This window comes from Lepisosteus oculatus, chromosome 23, assembly GCF_040954835.1.
Source record: "Lepisosteus oculatus isolate fLepOcu1 chromosome 23, fLepOcu1.hap2, whole genome shotgun sequence".
NCBI classification, from domain to species: domain Eukaryota; kingdom Metazoa; phylum Chordata; class Actinopteri; order Semionotiformes; family Lepisosteidae; genus Lepisosteus; species Lepisosteus oculatus.
In genome coordinates, this window is record NC_090718.1 from 7342790 (window position 1) to 7361029 (window position 18240).

The 18240-nt window shown below is 43.0% G+C and overlaps 1 protein-coding gene and 1 long non-coding RNA gene across 4 annotated transcripts in view; one reads left to right on the plus strand and one right to left on the minus strand.

Annotated features, from left to right (window-relative positions):
• LOC107075678 (uncharacterized) overlaps positions 1 to 12781 on the plus strand; it is a 686550-nt gene extending 673769 nt beyond the window's left edge. Inside the window, exons 11-16 of the mRNA XM_069183079.1 lie at positions 8410 to 8470; positions 8758 to 8980; positions 9416 to 9525; positions 11006 to 11113; positions 12253 to 12443; positions 12644 to 12781. Of these exons, the coding sequence (XP_069039180.1) occupies positions 8793 to 8980; positions 9416 to 9525; positions 11006 to 11113; positions 12253 to 12443; positions 12644 to 12781 (735 nt within the window). The 5' untranslated portion in view covers positions 8410 to 8470; positions 8758 to 8792. The remainder of the gene's footprint in view (positions 1 to 8409; positions 8471 to 8757; positions 8981 to 9415; positions 9526 to 11005; positions 11114 to 12252; positions 12444 to 12643) is intronic.
• Positions 12782 to 12898: 117 nt separating this feature from the next.
• Positions 12899 to 18240, minus strand: LOC107075673 (uncharacterized). Of its 3 annotated transcripts, none has more exons than XR_011183089.1 (7): positions 18096 to 18240; positions 16493 to 16623; positions 16168 to 16360; positions 15693 to 15753; positions 14722 to 14837; positions 14211 to 14295; positions 12899 to 12992 (listed from the first exon to the last, which is right to left on the minus strand). It is a non-coding gene; the product is annotated as an uncharacterized lncRNA (long non-coding RNA). The 3 variants fall into 3 exon arrangements; XR_011183090.1 differs by lacking the exon at positions 18096 to 18240 and adding an exon at positions 17773 to 18080; XR_011183088.1 differs by lacking the exon at positions 18096 to 18240 and adding an exon at positions 16881 to 17277.

An 18240-nucleotide genomic window follows, 5' to 3' on the forward strand; every position in this document is an offset into this window, starting at 1 on the left:
TTTTAGGAAGAACGTTCTTTTCCAGTCCAGGTAGCAGAGTCCTGTATGAATTTGACAAAAACCTTTATTGACCTTCTGACCACAAATAACGTTTTCAAAAGAATGGAAATAAAGATTCTATGAGATAAAGATTTGGAGTTCAAGATGAGCTATCTGCAGAGCAGCTAAAGGAATATGGAAAAGGAACAGAAATCAAAGGGTTATTGTGTTAATATTTCCTGTTTTCATTCAGGTAAGGGTCAACAATATACACAATACTGCTGACAGCAGGAAAATTCCTATTCTTACCCAGCAGCTGATTAAAAACAGTGCCCATGTTCAATCCGATTTTTTACACAGAAGACTGACGCAGCTTTGCGTTGTGAATCTATTTTTCTCGTGCTTTCATTTCATGTGGCAATATGCACTGGGATAAGGGGATGCTGTTCAAAAGCATTTAAACCACAGCACCCACAATGCTGCAAGTAAGTGTTTTACACACTAAGCAGGTCCTCTGACCTTTCCAAGCCTTGCATTGGGTTGTGAAACCTTTTTAAATTTTTTAATGTTTTTTTCAATATGTGACATCACACACCAGACAGCCCCCTTCACCTTATACAACCTTGTTTGGGTTGTGAAACTTTTCTTTTTTTTATATGATTTTTTGAAGATAACACTACAGGTAATACACTGGAATAGGAGGGTCATCCTCATAACACAATAGCTTTTTAAGCATAACATTCACAATGCTGCAACAAAGTGTTTTACACACCAGACAGCCCCCCTCACCTAATACAACCTTGCTTTGGGTGGTGAAACTTTTCTTAATTGTTTTATGATTCTTTTAAGATAACACTACAGGAATAGGAGGGTCTTCCTCTTGCCTAAATAGCTTTTTAAGCATAACATTCACAATGCTGTAACTAAGTGTTTCACAAACCAGACAGCCCCTCTCACATAATACAACCTTGCTTTGGGTGGTGAAACTTTTCTTTTTTTATATATTGTGTTTTGAAGATAACACTACAGGTACTGTAATACACTGGAATAGGGAGGTCTTCCTCTTGCCTAAATAGCTTTTTAAGCATAACATTCACAATGCTGCAACCAAGTGTTTTACACACCAGACAGCCCCTCTCACATAATACAACCTTGTTTTGGGCTATGAAACCTTTCTTTTTTTTAATATGATTTTTTTAAGATAACACTACAGGTAATACACTGGAATAGAATGGGCCATCTTAATGACTCAATAGCTTTTTAAGCATAACATTCACAATGCTGCAACCAAGTGTTTTACACACCAGAAAGCCCCTCTCACATACTGTAATACAACCTTGCTTTGGGTTGTGAAACTTTTCTTTATTTTTTATATGATTTTTTTAAGATAACACTACAGGTAATACACTGGAATAGAAGTGGCCTTCTTAATGACTCAATAGCTTTGTAAGAAAAACACTCACAATGCTACAACATTCACCAGACAGCCCCTCTCACATAACACAACGTTCCTTTGGGTGGTGAAACTTTTTTTATTTTTTTATGATTTTTTTAAGATAACACTACAGGTAACACACTGGAATAGGGGGGTCTTTTTAATGACTCAATAGCTTTTTAAGCATAACATTCACAATGCTGCAACCAAGTGTTTCACAAACCAGACAGCCCCCTCACCTTATATAACCATGCTTTGAGTTGTGAAACTTTTCTTTCTTTTTTTATGATTTTTTTAAGATAACACTAGAGGTAATACACTGGAATAGGGAGGTCTTCCTCTTGCCCAAATAGCCTTTTAAGCATAACATTCACAATGCTGCAAGCAAGTGTTTTAAACACCAGACAGCCCATGAACAGCATCCCCCCATCCCATTGCATAGTGTCACATTAAATAAAAGCAAGGGGAAAAGAGATTCACAACGCAGAGCGTTGTCAGTCTTCTGTGTAAAAAAATAATGGACATCACGATTTGAACATCATGGGTGCTGTTTTTAAAGAATAGGAAATTTCCTGCTGAATGAAAACAGGAAATAAAGAAAGGGTTTCAGAAATAAAAACAAAGCTTTATTCCCATGTTTACAGTCGGGGTAATAGGAGACTGCGCAGTTCTGCTTCCTGTGGTGATATACGGGTTTTTCGTATTAAACTACTGAGCAATATTTCCCCATACAGCGGTCCCCCCGTGTTCCAGATGGTGCGTAATTGCGCATCAATCAAAACCCGAGTATCCCCGAGTGTCAGAAAAAAAATATTAGCTCACTGATACGTTTATGTAGGGGTTATGAAAATGTTCACAAGTCTTGGTCTTCATAATGCATTTGGTTTGAAGGCTTTCTGTGTTTCCCTTCCGAAGATATGGACATAAGAATATTCGTGCGTGGCGAAAATAAATGGCGTAAAAACGACAAAGTGAAGGCTGTGAAAACATTCACAATGTACTTTATACACACAGCAAGTGTTCTCGTAACTCTTGGAGGTTGAATGAAAACGATACAGGTGTAACAAAATCGTTTCAAGCCAAAACTTAAAGCTAAATTTACCGCGGTTTTTACTTCAGAGTATAACCGTTAAATTTAAATTGCAGCGCCCAGCTGCAAGAATAACGTGCAGAAAAGCTCAAGAAACGAAACTTAAACGTCAAGAGGAAACGAAACTTTGTTGGCCTCAACCAATATACAGTATGCTATTCAAGTTCATCATTCAACTTCCACCAGCAACGTTTAGATTTCAAATACTGTAATAACACCACGTGTGTGACGCCGCTGTGTGAAAAATTAAACTGTATAAAAACGTACAAAATCTCCTTTACCTTCGAATATTCCTCAAGAGCAGGTCTAATTTACAACACTTTTAGGAGGCAGGGGCTGCATATTTGTATGATGTTGGTCTTGTTATTCCTGTTCCCCTTGAAACAATGTAGTCTGTAAAATGTTTCTGATAACGTCTCATGTTAGGACTCGTGTATACTGTAGGTTTCTTTAATTGACGCACAGCGAACAACCAGGAAGTGAAGTACCGCAGCGACACTTCACATACAGTACAGGATACAACGTGTACCAGATTCTGGTGTGATCTTTTCTCATTTTTGTTGTCACATTTTTACTTAGAAATTCAATATTGCTTCACAAAAGCTACTTTAAAAATAAAACCATGGTGGTGCCGTCAAGGAAAAAAAAATACTGATTTGGAAATACATACTTTCGTGGACATACAGGCAATTTACAGTGCTATATTAAAAAACCTTTGTAGAATCACAAAATGATGCATAACTTACGTATGTAGACCCATATGTACTGTATGTGCTGCGGATGCTTTGATTTTTTGGCCAAAAACAGCTATCTTGGTCTGGGTGGTGTTATGTACAGTAACTTCTATTTCTTGATTACAGAGCCAGCAGTGCTCACTCGGATATCCAAGCACTTTGATATTTGTGTACCCTTTTCCTAAGCTATGCACTTTTAATCACTTTATCTCTAGCTCCCTTAGAATTTGCTGCTTGACCAATGATCTCTAAATAGACTCTGGGTTTTATCCAGTAAAGGTGACAGAGTCACTTCAATGGTGAACATAAAGGGGGCAATGGAAAGGGATTAGCCTAGTTAGGACAATTTCTTTCACCTGTGTGAACTCAGAGCTGCCAGAGCACAGGGGTAGAGAACACCTTATTTTGGGTTTTGACTTTCTTTAAACTGTCTGCTGACCAATAACTCATTTTATTGTGAAGAATGTGAGTTTGCAATAAAAATGCAGACTGGAAAAAGAACTGTAAGTACAACTTGTACAAGGTTTGAAAACCTTTTAATAGGTTCTGTAGATTTTTTGCAGTGACACTCCCCTACCATAGTTCATAAGGACACGCTTTGATGACTTTGTCTTAAAATATTTCATTCAGAACAGGTAAGGAGAGCAGACAGAGATACCCAAAACAATCAAGAAGACAAAAAGATCAGAGTCGATGACCCTGGTCTTGGTACATACTGGGGCTCAGAGGTTTCCTCCCATTTGCAACAAATATCGTTCAGCTGCTCCTTGCGAGAGTCTGAAAGCACACCTCACTGGGCGTCTCGCAGTGCTGGGGCTCTTTCATTGTCACCTTCAGAGCAAGAACTGCGCAGTGCAGGGGTGCAAGTCCTGCCCAGGAGGAGAAGGAGAAGACCACAACAGGATGTTACCAATGACAGAAAGAGGGGAAAAGAAAACATGTGTGTTGTGATGGGTCCCTCAGCAGAGGCTGAATGATTTTAATTTCCAGAAATAACCCCTTGTTCTTTATAAGGAATGCAGAGAGTTTGAAATTAGGATTAAAAGTAGATGTGTCAATGTTGTCTGTAGCTTCAACTTCCACCTTCATTCCATCATTAATAAAAGAATAAGAGATTGGCACGTTTCAAAAATAAATGTAATGTTAACATTTGTTTAAATTTAATTTAAAATATCCAAATACTTCATGGATTAAGAAAAAAGGTGTGTCATATGAAACTGGAGAACATACTGGCTGTATTTGTCAGTGGCGACTCCTATAAGAAACAATGGTTCACTATTAGAACTGTAAGTGCAGGAGTTACCTGAAAGATTATGATGTTACTAGACATTTCTTTAAATAAAGAAAAGCCATCCTGTAGCCTCTAGCTGAACTATTTTTCTGAGAGAGTGTCTCTCAGCTTCTGTAACTCTCACTCTCTCTTGAGTTGCAAACACTTTCATTCTCTAAAGTACTTTGATAAGCCACCTGTAAAGGCAATATATAATATAAAGTTTATTATTATTTAAAAAAGAAACACTGTTCCTGTCCTGCTGCTGTTTGTAAAAGCACTGGGGGCTGAGGACGGCGTCTGGGGGCCTCTGAGCTGATTGGGGAGCAGGCCGCCGCCGGGTAAGAGCCGGACGACCTGTCCTCTGGGCCTCCTGGATAGTCGGGGGGGACCGGGTGGGCTCTGCTGGGGAGAAGGCAGCGCGCAGGTGGTAAGTGGGGACTGTTGGAGAGCTGTTTCCTGAGCTTGGCTCCATGACTGAGCTGTGTTGGGAAACTCCTGCACCCGTGAGTAAAGTGTTTTTACATGATTAAACGTTGGGTAGCACTAGAGCACTGTGCAGTTTAAACATACCGTAACACCACTAGATTTGAATTCTTTCATTTACACAGCCTAACAATGTTTGTCATTTTATTGTATTGCTGCACGGAAGATGTAAGTGATGTGTTACCAGAAATATTCAATCTTATATGGTGAGACTTTTCAAGGCACCCAAAGAAGGCTCCACAGACGAAATGTTGTGTTTCTCTTCTTCTCTTTTCAGCATGAAGTAAACCTGTACTTGTTCCTTTGCAGCCTACGTATGCTGACGCAGCTCCCTACTTGAACTACATCATCTGATATACATTTCCTGTTTAGCAGCAATCCTCCCGAAGCTGCATGACCTAAGGTGGGTAAGGGGATGAGGTCATCTATCAATGTAGTGGGTCTTCATCCAGGTTCTCTGACCTGACCTCTGACAGTGTCTGGCCAGTGCTTTGACAATGTTGTCTGTCTGGGTCTCTCAGTCCTCCTCCTGTGTCCTGTCTCTGACCGGTCACCAATTTAATGAAGTCCTGTGCCTGCTCGCAGTGTCTCTCAGCCAGGGTGCCTGCAACAAACTCACCTGACTCCAGTGCAGCCAGAAGAGGGAAACATGCAGACTTCACACAGAAAGACATCTCCAGGAGAGAATTGAACCCTATAACAGGGAGCAGCAAAGCAGCAGTGCTAACTGCCCCAAGAAAGGTGACAGTCTTCACAAAGTATAAACACGATTTTAAAGGCTTGCTGGATTATGGCTCTCCACTTGAAACATGTTTTTTATTGAAAAAGGCACCAAAATTATGAAGCTGTGAATTTGCCCTTTCAAATCTAGGCTTTTTAATACTGTAAATCCAACTGGCATTATGAGTGGAAATATTTTGATACAAGACTAACAACCTAGCGTGCAACTTTATGAATGCAGCAGTTACCCCCGAATAAGACTGCATATAGCATCACGCTGAAAGAGTGCGATTTTCTTTTTACTATATGAGAACATGATGAAACTTTTACTCAGAATTACAACATTTTTTCTTGCTCTGGGGTCCGCTTAAAGCCACCCAGTTTCATAAGGCATTAGATTAACATTAATCCCAATGTTTCTATTTTTTATTTAACAAATGTCCGCGTGTAGTTCAAATAAGATAAAATTCAGTGCGTGTTCACCGGCCAGGTGGCGTAGCGGGCAAAGTCAGTGTTGCAGCTATTGAAAACCAGGCTCTAAGCCCTGTGGTTTAGAGTAGCCTAGAGCCCCCCCGGCACCTCTTCGCTCAGAGCGGGTTCGAATCCAACCCGGGTACGGTCCGATCACGCTCCACCGGCGAAGTGCGTTTTCCAGCAGCCGGGTCTGCACCGGGCCGGTATTTTTAGGGGGGTGGCCATTCTAGGTCACACCCCTAAGAATGGGGAACATTGCACGGGATTAAAGTACTAAAAGGGGTTTACAAAAAGGGGACGAATGACGTAATTGCAGATATTGGCGGCGTTTTACGTCACTGTCACCTGGCGTAAATTCCCCACGAGTGCGGCTCTCTCCCCCTTCCACGAGTGGGTCTGATTCAAGATGGCGGCGCCGGCAGTTTGCGAGGTAATGTTTCTCTTTTTAAACACTTTAAAATGTAATTTTTATTCCCCAAACTGTCTAGAATCCATTTTTTTTGTTTTTGAGGTTTCATTCAGGTACGATACTTTTCAGAAAGATGTCCTTTTATTGAATGAACAGTGCATTTCTGTGCTGTTTGAATGGGAGTGAAGTTTCTCTCGGCAAGGAGAGGAGTTGAAACCATTTTCTTAGCCAAACCTTGTTGAATACTAATGCATTTTTATTGGTGTTGTTTTGCAGAACTTCTGTCTCCCATCCAGTTGCTGCAACCGAGACCTGAAGGTGTTGGGACCAGTAAATGATTATTTCTTTGTCATTGTTGGACATTGTTCGGAATTGCCGGCGTGTGTTTGGTGATGGTGGGGTTTTAAGTAAAATGAAATAAAACGGTAAGAAAATATCCTTGAACTCCATTATATATACTTCACGTGGTTAACTAACGGTTGAGGAATAAAAGTGTTAAATTGTTGTAATGTTTTTTAGTTGGGAAGGAGTTGAAACCATGTTCTGTAGCTGAACTTTGTTGAATACATTAGTCTTTTTTTATTAGTGTTATTTTGCAGAACTTCTGTTTCCTATCCAGTGGCAGGAACCGAGACGTGAAGCTGTTGAAACCAGTCATTTTTTGAACTTTGAACTATTCTTCTCTTTTTCTGTTCCGAATCCAGTATAGATAGAGGTGTGGTGTTTTCCATTGGATCTATAGACGGGGTAAGTTTTGGCTTTCGATAAATCCCAACTGGTCTGTGCTAGCACTACATATAAGGACAAATCCGACTATATTTACACATTGCACAAAAATCCTTTAGAGTTGTAAATAGTACTGAGCATCAAAAGAAACACTGCATAACTGTCACTTTGCTGCGGGTAGTTATCTGGAAAATGGCAATCAGTGTAGCAGGTGGACTGGGCAGACTAGACATAAGTCATTTCATTTTGGTGATGAATGTTTCTCATCAACAGGGGGTCTCCTTTGAAAGCCACATGCTAGTGTCGTGTGTGGACACACATTCCAAGCTGCACGTCTGCAGTGCCTGTCTTACAGCGTGCCGTGGTCACTGTCTGGAGGGATTCGGTTCTCTCTCCCAGATCCCGGACAAGCACGTGCCTGTTCACTGGTCACTGAAATCTACGTGTTCAGTTGAGCTTTCGTCTGGTGAGTAGGGCCTTCGTGGCTTTGACTGTCTGGTTCTCATCCTGCACGTCAGCTGGGTTTACAAGAGCAGCAGGAGAACACGCACTGTCCTGCTGGCATGTTGTCACTTCAGGACGAGTCTGCATGAAGGCCAGGTAGTGAGGGCCCAGGATATCCCTGGGATATCCAAACTCTTGGATATTTTTGTACCCTTTTCCATATGTATGCATTTTTAATCACTTTTATCTTTACCTTGCTCAGAATGCTTTTTAGTCTTAATTTGTGTACCTTTCTTCCAGGTTCACTGCCTGACTTTTGATCCGTAAACAGAGTAGGCTTTTTATCCCGTAAATGTGACCGAGTCACTTCAGTGGTGAACAGGTATTGCTTTATCATTTTTTAAAATGTTTGAGCATGTGATTTTGCAATAAAAATAGTGATGGAGGGAAAAAGATGTGTAAGTATCCTTTGTTATCGGGCAGTACTGGTAAGTTTTTTAACAGAAATTACTGAAGTCCACAAGTCAATAGAAAATAGTGTTATGACAATCAGACCTCCAACGTACTAATGACACAAAGGGATTGTCTTCATATCTAGGGCATTTGGGTTCACTTGTGTTTTTCTTTCTTGATCTTCACCAGGCTTAATATGCAACACGACGGATCACCACCTCATGACCTGATCAGCACTTTGGATGAAGAGGTAAGTGAGGGCTTATGTACCAGTCATTCCCGACATTAATGATCATGTTATTAGACCTTGACATTCGTGCAACATCTAAAGTTTGTGTACATTACATAAAAACCTCCATGAATGGTGTTTATTTTGATGCTGAGTATAACAAATACTAATGTGAACATTTTGAACTTCATTCTTGAGTGAGTAGCACTCCAGGTGTAAAGGAACGTGAAGCCAAGTCATAGTAGTGGAAAGTGAGGTACAGGTGTGTTGAGGCCCCATCCATTTTCTTACCCGTTCTTCCAATTCAGGATCGCAGGGGAGCTGGAGCCTGTATCGGCAAGAAATGGGCTCAAGGCAGGGTACACCCTGGACAGGACTCCAGTCCTCCACCGGGCACATTCACACTCGCACCTTGGGCCAGTGTACTGGAAGCCAGTTAACCTACCATTATGTCTTTGGACTGTGGGAGGAAACCAGAGCATCTGGAGGAAACCCACAAGAACATGGGGAGAAAACACAAGCTCCATGCAGGTAGCACCTGAGATCTGGGACTGAGTCCAGTGCCCCAGGTGAGGCAGTAGTATTAATCACTGTGCTGCTGTGCAGGCCTGTGTTTAGGCAGATGTGATTAAATCCTGTATATTGCAGCACTTGATTGTAGCCAACTGAACTGATATGGAATAATCTTGCTGTGAATCAGTGACTTGCCCGTGCACCATTGTTTCTCTTCTCACCTGCCAGACTCATCACTTTGTGATACTGCTCCATACATGTGCATGTAAAGTCGTGTTGTCATTTTTAGTAGTAGCTCTTTATTGAAGCATTCTTTAGGGAAAACTGAGAAAAAGCTTTGTGTTCTTTGACTGTAATGCAGAGCAACAGTACATGTGAACTGGGGAAAAGAGCTCTTGAAACATTTTGTGTAAGACTTGCATTCTAAAGGGCATGTGTTGTCTTCTCCCTTAGACAAAGAGAGACGGTACTTGATGAACACAACTGCTGCAAGTCCAGTTTTGCTACAACCTGCCTGTTGCTGAAGCCTCACTCCAGCGGGATTCACTCTGTTTCCACAGCCGGTAAGTGTTGTCATTGTGCTCTTGGTTTGATGTAAGATGTATGGGTAATGGACCCCAAAACGGAAATACCAATGTTCTGTCACTTAAGATGGCATTTGAACAAACTGTGTGGTCTACAGCAAACTATTGGGTGACCCGACCACACATGCTCTGGGTTCGCTTGTGAAACATCAGCAAGTTGAACTGTCTTAGTCATTGAAGCTCCTGTTGAACATGCCCCGACAATCATCTCGCTTTCAAAGTCACTACAATCTCCGGAAGTCATTGCAATGTCTTCTTGCAGCCATGGTAGCCATAAATGTAGGCAACCAGGCCTCTCTGGTGATCTTGAGCATGCTTATTTGTTTAATGCGTGAGCCATTGTTGTATGGAAGCCTTTGCTTACAATATTCTAGGTGTCCCTCATTTACCCAGATGTTTCCATCGTTTTGTCCGCTACATGTAGATTAGCTTCTTAAAATGAAGCTGTTTCATTTTTAGCTATTTTAGCTTTCGATTTTATTGTGTGCGTCACCAGTAGTATATCTAGCTGTGGCAGTAACCCCATTGCATCACACCTCCGGTGTGTTGAGTGGGGCTTTGCCATGTGGTCTGGATGGTTCAGTTTCTAGATTTGGTTGAGCAGGGCAAAGGTGCTCCACTAAAACTATTGATTTAACTTGCTAATGAAAAAAACCCTGGTGTCTGAGCAGAACAGCACCAAAACAAAACCTGTTTCACCTTTAATTTTTACTTTGGGGCCTTCAGACCATTGGGGGAGCTGTGCACCCCTTTTCTTGAAAACATTGTGCTTTATATTGTGCCAGTCAGGCCTCTTGCATACTAATGACAGAAAGGGGTTCTCTTGATTATGTAGCGCATATGAGTTCATTTGTGGGGGTGTTTTAAATGACACCCATTTTCTTACCACTTCTTCCAATTAAGGGTCGAGGTGGAGCTGTAGCTGTAGCACATATTGGCAACTCAGGGTTTACCCTGAAACGAACTCCAGTCCATCAAGGGCACACACACGCATACATGCTCAACTCTTTGTCCAGGCAATCAACCAGTATGTTTTCAGACTGTGTGAGTAAATAGGAGCACCCATAGGAAACCCATGTGAACGTGGAGAGAACGTACAAGGTCCATGCAGACAGCACCTCTGTTCCGGGACTGAATCCAAGTTCTGTGAAATCTATATGGATCCTGGCACTTGGTGGTAGCCAACTGAATTGGTATGGACTCATCTTGCTGAGAATCTGTTTCTCTTCTCACCTGCCAAATTTGTCACTTAATGAGACCGCTTCGTGGACAGTAAATATGAAGTTACGTGTGTATTTTTAGAAGTAGCTTGTATGGAGAAATGAAGAGAAAGCATTTTATCCATTGACTCTAATGGAGAGCAACAGTAAATCTCAACTGTGCAATTTGAAGTGTAAACATTGGGAACTTTTTGTCTAAGGGGTGTATTTGAAATGACATTTGTTTTCTTCTTCCTAAGATCCAGAGAGCCAGTACTTGGCCAGCATGACTGCTGCAAGTCCAGTTTTCCAAGCCTGCCTCTCGGTTAAACCTCACTCCAGCGGGATTCACTCTGTTTCCACAGCCGGTAAGTGTTGTCTGTGTTTATTATAGAATGTATAGGTAGTGGATAAAAAAAATTGGAAACCCCAATGTTCTGTCACTTAAGAGGGCATTTGTCCAAAATGTGCAGTCCATATGATCTGTACGCAATGTGGCAGAGAGTCCCCGAGCATGTGCGATTCTGCAGGAGGGGTGTGGCGCCACCTTTCCGTGAGAAAGTCAAATCAACTCACGCTGGATGTGGAAAACGTTGTCTGGGTTGTTGTTCCAGAATATCCCTTAATTTATCGATTGGCCCTAAATGCGGTGACCGAGAAGGTCATGACAGATGGATAACATCAGTGTGATGCTCACCAAACTACTGGGTGACCACACATGCTCTGCTTGCCTTGCACCTACAATTGATGCATGGATACCATAGTCCTGGGAGTATGTGCTTCCATCCTTTGTTGATGAGGTCTTTCCCACGGAGTTCCATGCTTAAGGTACCATTGATTGTGAAACAAGAGCAAATTGAGCTGGCTTACTGCAGCTGCTGCAGAACATGCCCTAACCATCACCCCACTTTCAAATGTGCTGCAGTTTCTTCTTGCAGCCTTGGTAGTTGTAAATATCTTTTTCTACAAGACCTCAAGCATGCCAATCTGCTTCATGCCTGAGCCCTTTTGCCCAGGTGTTTCCAGTTTTGTCCACTAACTGTAGATCAGCTTCTTGAAATGTAACTGTTGCAGTTTTATCTATTTTATCTTTTGCTTTTATTCTGTGCGTCACCAGTAGAATAACCGGCCACAGCAGTAACCCCATTGCTTCTTGGTTGCATGCCTCAGGTTCTAGATTTTTATTTAACTTGCCAATGTAAAAACCAGCTGCTGCCAGAGCAGAACGGCACCAAATCAAAATTTGCACTCTCATTTCATTTTCATTTGTGAGCATTTTTAAGCTGGGGCCTTCAGACCAATTGTAGAGCTGTGCACCCCTTCCTCTTGAAACCATTTGTTTTATGAGACTGTTTAACCAACTGTGTCTGGTGCCACTCAACCTAGTTTCCATTTGCTGCTGTGGAGAAGCCATTCTGTTTCAGCTGATGGGATTATTTTCAGTAATATGTGATCATTGTGATTTTTTTTTGTGCAATTGTTAACATGGTTATTGTTTCTCGTCTAGGACTGTCCCCCCCTGGCTCCGCTGAAGTCTGGCTCTGCAGCCGGAACCTCAATCCACCCATGTCCCAGAGATGGTTGTGTTCCTTTTGCACTGTACTCAATAAACTGTGGTATGCTCCATTTGTCGCCTCTTCATTGGTTGCAGGCTTTGCTGCTCTTTGTGCAGAGGAGGAACCAGGGCAGGAAAGTCAGGTGGGTCTTTTTTTGCATATGCAGGAGGTGGGTTAGGCACAGCTCCTCCCCAAACAGGGAGATAGCCAAAATTTGAGCCCGTTTCAGGGGGAAACAGGTGGGGGGTAGCTAGGAGGGCAGAGGGCGGGAGATGGGGAAGGGCTGGCTCCTCCCCAAACAGGGAGATAGCCAAAATTTGGGCCCGTTTCAGGGGGACACAGGTGGAGGGCAGAGGGCGGGAGATGGGGAAGGGCTGGCTCCTCCCCAAACAGGGAGATAGCCAAAATTTGGGCCCGTTCCTGGGGGAAGCCAGCCCTTCCCCATCTCCCGCCCTCTGCCCTCCACCTGTGTCCCCCTGAAACGGGCTCAAATTTTGGCTATCTCCCTGTTTGGGGAGGAGCCGTGCCTAAGCCCCACACCCACCAACTCCCAGCAGGCAGACCTGGAACACAAAGCAGAGAGGCATCCACAACACCTTAAGGAAATCAAGCACTTTTGTTTATTAAAACAGCAAAGACAGACTCGGGCGTGTTCCCCTGGCAACAAGGCTCCTCGAGTCTTCTGCACCGTCTAAAATGAGACAGGAAAAAGACTAACATTAGTGACACCTCATAAAGACAAAGTGCGAGAAAATGACATTTTCCTGCTTTCACACACGGCATTGAAGTGAAAAACGCCTGTTGACTACACATTTGACAGAAGGAGGGGAGAAGAGTAATACAAATCTTAAACTGGCTAGTCAAATTATTTTGCTTACTTGTCAACAAATGGCTTTTTTGCCAGTGGAGATGGCTACGCCAGGCAACTCAACACTTTCAAAAAGCCCCATTCATTACTAGCACAGTTAAAAACTCGAGCAAGCTAGAAGAGTACTACGTGACACATATTGGATATGCATTTCCAACAAAATACAGTTCACATCACAGGTAAAACTCTGGGCAAGCACAAAGCTCTTTTCCTAAGATACTTAAAATGAGTCTGTAGTCCTCAAATGTAAACGCACATAAAAACTAGGCAAGAAACGTGCCACCATAACCAAGAGCACTTCGTCATGAAGGTTGGGAACCATCCTGTGTTAAAACAATGTGGCAGCTTTTTTTCTAAGTTTTGGGTGGTCAAATACCGACCTCACCTCAATGTTCAGGTAATTCCCAGCCATCACGAGTCTAAACTGCACAACCAATACAATAATAACCTCAGTGCGAAAAAAAAAAATCAGCACCACACTTCTATACAAAAACTCCCTATTTGCATACAACAGCAGTACTGGGGATGGCCATGCAGATTCTGACAGCCAGAAGAAAAGCCCCAGATGGGGGGTGAATACCTTTGACAGCCACTGTAAGGTGTTGAAAGATGTGAAAAAGCCCTGACGACGTAAAATGACCGGAGAGCCTGAATGTTCTGAAGTACGAGTTGAATAATGTACTGTAGGATTCCTGCAGCGACCCTTTATTTACTACAAGAAAAATTAGTTTCACAAAGACTACGTGGGTTGCTGTTGGAGACACGCCTATGGATCAAGAAAGCATCTCTTAGATCCAGCTAATCTGACCAGGTTCAACACGGAAATCCCTCAGACACGTGTGAACGATACAGCGGGGTGACAGATGTCACAGAGGCCTCTCTCTTTCGCCACACAAACTGAAGAATCAGCCTGGCAAGAGCTTTGGGATTCTACAGGAGCTACAGGTTTCTTTTTCGACAGAACCAAACCGAGAACTTCCAGCCCAGGAAGACTATACCGACATTATTCCACACACTTACAGCAAAAAACTAATGTCTTACCTGGCTTAAAAGGTCCTGGGAAACACTTTGCTTCTCTTCGTGGTGAATCAAGCTTCAGGGGTGGGCTGCTCAACACTTTCTGCACCTTGAGAGGCAAAAGTAAACAGGGAAAATGAAGCCAACGACCTCCATGTCATACCTGCTTGTTCCCAAGCTGAAAGAGTCCTCATGCCCTCACCCAAGGAAACACCGTTTCCTCTTAAACAAGTGAAAACTTCAAAACATTACACTAAAAGAAATAAACACGTGGCTACAAAACCACTTCAAGCGCCTGTTTCTCTTCAATTATTTCCCATGATTAATGCATATTGTGGTCTGACTGGATGGCAGAACACAACCTCATCTCACTACAGATACACCTTAAAATTCTATGTAATAGCAGTAATGTTCATTTCTTCACCTTCAATTATTTCTTAAGAGCAATATAACTTTTGGGGGTCCTGCTATTTCTAAAACCAAAAACACAAAACGTATGCCTGGTTTCAAGAAAGAGCACAATGACAACACTTACCGGCTGTGGAAACAGAGCGAATCCCGCTGAAGCGAGGCTTCAGCAACAGGCAGGTCATGGCAAAACTATAACTGGACTTGCAGCAGTCGTGTTCACCAAGTACTGGCTCTCCTTGTCTAAGGGAGAAGACAACACATGCCCTTTAGAATGCAAGTCTTAGACAAAACGTTTCAAGAGCTGTTTTCACATGGAGACTGTTCTCATGGACTGTAATGCAGAGACTGTTGCTCTGTATTACAGCCAATAAATATGATGCTTTTCTCCAGAATGTGTCATTAAAGAGCTGCTTCTGAAAATACCAACATCATTTCACATGGACATGAAGCAGTGTCACAAAGTGATGCATTTGGCGGGTAAGAAGAGAAACAATGGTGCACAGACAAGTCACTGGTTCATGGCAAGATGAGTCCAGACCAATTCAGGTGGCTACAGCCAAGTGCAATATTGAGGATATTTAATCATCACTGCCTGTGCACACCCGGACCTGGGGTGCTATCGGCATGGAGTTTGTACCTTATCCCTGTGCTCAACTGGGTTCCCTCCGTGTTCCTCCCACAGTCCAAAAGCATGCTGGTAGGGTAACTGGCTTCTAGGGAAATATGCCCTACATGTGGCTGTGAGTGTGAATGTGCCCTGCGATGGACTGGAGTCCTGTCACGGGTGTACCCTGCCTTGAGCCCATTTCTTGCAGATACAGACTCCAGCTCTACCTCGACCCTGAATTGGATGAAGCTGTAATAACATGGATGGGGCCTAAACACATCTGCACTTCACTTTGCACTACTGTGGCTGGCCTGAAGTCCCTTTACACCTGGAGTGCCACTCATTCAAGAATGAAGATCAAATTGTTAGCTCAGTGTTTATTATACTAAGCATCAAAGGAAACGCTTTCATTAATTATCTATCAATATCATGAATAATGACTAATGACACAGAATACATGATTTAATATAATGTGAGCCCTAACTCACCTGTTCATGGAGAGCGCTGGTCAGCTCACGACGTGGTGATCTGTCCTGTGGAATAACAAGCCTAGTGAAGATCAGGAAAGAAAAGCACAAATTAACCCATATGCCTTACACATCAAGACAATGCCTTCCTGTCACTGGTATGTGGAGGCCAGATTGTTCACTGTCTTCTACTGTTCTACAGTAATTTCTGTTCAACATCATTTTCTAACCCACCAAGACATCACAGACAAACACCATGAGGCCCGAGTGTGACAGTCTAGCTGCTATCAAACTCCTCTTGTAGTGTTTGATGGCACCCTGGCTGCACGGTGCTACATGCCCATGTCCTGGGTCCTCACTACCTGGCCTTCATGCAGACTCATCCTGAAGTGACAACATGCCAGCAGGACAGTGCATGTTCTCCTGCTGCTTTTGTAAACCCAGCTGACGTGCAGGATGAGAACCAGACAGTCAAAGCCACGAAGGCCCTACTCACCAGACGAAAGCTCTGCTGAACACGTAGATTTCAGTGACCAGTGAACAGGCACGTGCTTGTCCGGGATCTGGGAGAGAGAACCGAATCCCTCCAGACAGTGACCACACCACGCTGCAAGACAGGCACTGCAGATGTGCAGCTTGGAATGTGTGTCCACACACGACACTAGCATGCGCCTTTCAAAGGAGACCCCCTGTTGATGAGAAACATTCATCAGTAAGCACTAATCAGAACTGACCTATAATAAAATAAATAACAGTGCACCAGCTACACAAACTGCCATTTTCCTGACGACTAACTGCAGCAAAATGGCTGCTTTTCTTACCATTTTATATTTGAAAATCGCACCACGCCGATAATTCCGAACAATGCCCAACAATGCCAAAAAAAATTATTATTTACTGGTCCCAACACCTTCAGGTCTCGGTTGCAGCAACTGGATGGGACACAGAAGTTCTGCAAAACAACACCAATAAAAATGCATTAGTATTCAACAAGGTTTGGCTAAGAAAATGGTTTCAACTCCTCTCCTTGCCGAGAGAAACTTCACTCCCGTTCAAACAGCACAGAAATGCACTGTTCATTCAATAAAAGGACACCTTTCTGAAAAGTATCGTACCTGAATGAAACCTCAAAAACAAAAAAAAAACGGATTCTAGACAGTTTGGGGAATAAAAATTACATTTTAAAGTGTTTAAAAAGAGAAACATTACCTCGCAAACTGCCGGCGCCGCCATCTTGAATCAGACCCACGCGTGGAAGGGGGAGAGAGCCGCACTCGTGGGGAATTTACGCCAGGTGACAGTGACGTAAAACGCCGCCAATATCTGCAATTACGTCATTCGTCCCCTTTTTGTAAACCCCTTTTAGTACTTTAATCCCGTGCAATGTTCCCCATTCTTAGGGGTGTGACCTAGAATGGCCACCCCCCTAAAAATACCGGCCCGGTGCAGACCCGGCTGCTGGAAAACGCACTTCGCCGGTGGAGCGTGATCGGACCGTACCCGGGTTGGATTCGAACCCGCTCTGAGCGAAGAGGTGCCGGGGGGGCTCTAGGCTACTCTAAGCCACAGGGTTTAGAGCCTGGTTTTCAATAGCTGCAACACTGACTTTGCCCGCTGCGCCACCTGGCCGGTGAACACCACTTGAATTTGATCTTATTTGAGCTACACGCGGACAGTTATTAAATAAAAAAAATAGAAACATTGGAATCACTGTTAATATAATGCCTTATGAAACTGGGTGGCTTTAAACGTTTAAAAACATTATAAATTTTATCATGTTCTCATATAGTAAAAAGTAAATCGCACTCTTTCAGCGTGATGCTATATGCAGTCTTATTGGGGGGTAACTGCTGCATTCATAAAGTTGCACGCTATATTCTTAGTCATTTATCAAAATATTTCCACTCATAATGCCAGTTGGATTGCTTCCAATTAAACCATTTTTTACACAATTAAAAAACCTAGATTTGAAAGGGCCAATGCGCAGCTTCATAATCTTGGTACCTTTTTTCAATAAAAAACAGATGGCAGACCTTTCAGCTGGAGAGCTATAATCCAACAGGCCTTTAAAAGCGTGTTTATAGTTTGTGAAGAGTGTCACCTTTCTTGGGGCAGTTAGCACTGCTGCTTTGCTGCTCCCTGGTATAGGGTTCAATTCTCTCCTGGAGATGTCTTTCTGTGTGAAGTCTGCATGTTTCCCTCTTCTGGCTGCACAGTTTGTTGCAGGCACCCTGGCTGAGAGACACTGCGAGCAGGCACAGGACTTCATTAAATTGGTGACCGGTCAGAGACAGGACAGAGGAGGACTGAGAGACCCAGACAGACAACATTGTCAAAGCACTGGCCAGACACTGTCAGAGGTCAGGTCAGAGAACCTGGATGAAGACCCACTACATTGATAGATGACCTCATCCCCTTACCCACCTTAGGTCACGCAGCTTCGGGAGGATTGCTGCTAAACAGGAAATGTATATCAGATGATGTAGTTCAAGTAGGGAGCTGCGTCAGCATACGTAGGCTGCAAAGGAACAAGTACAGGTTTACTTCATGCTGAAAAGAGAAGAAGAGA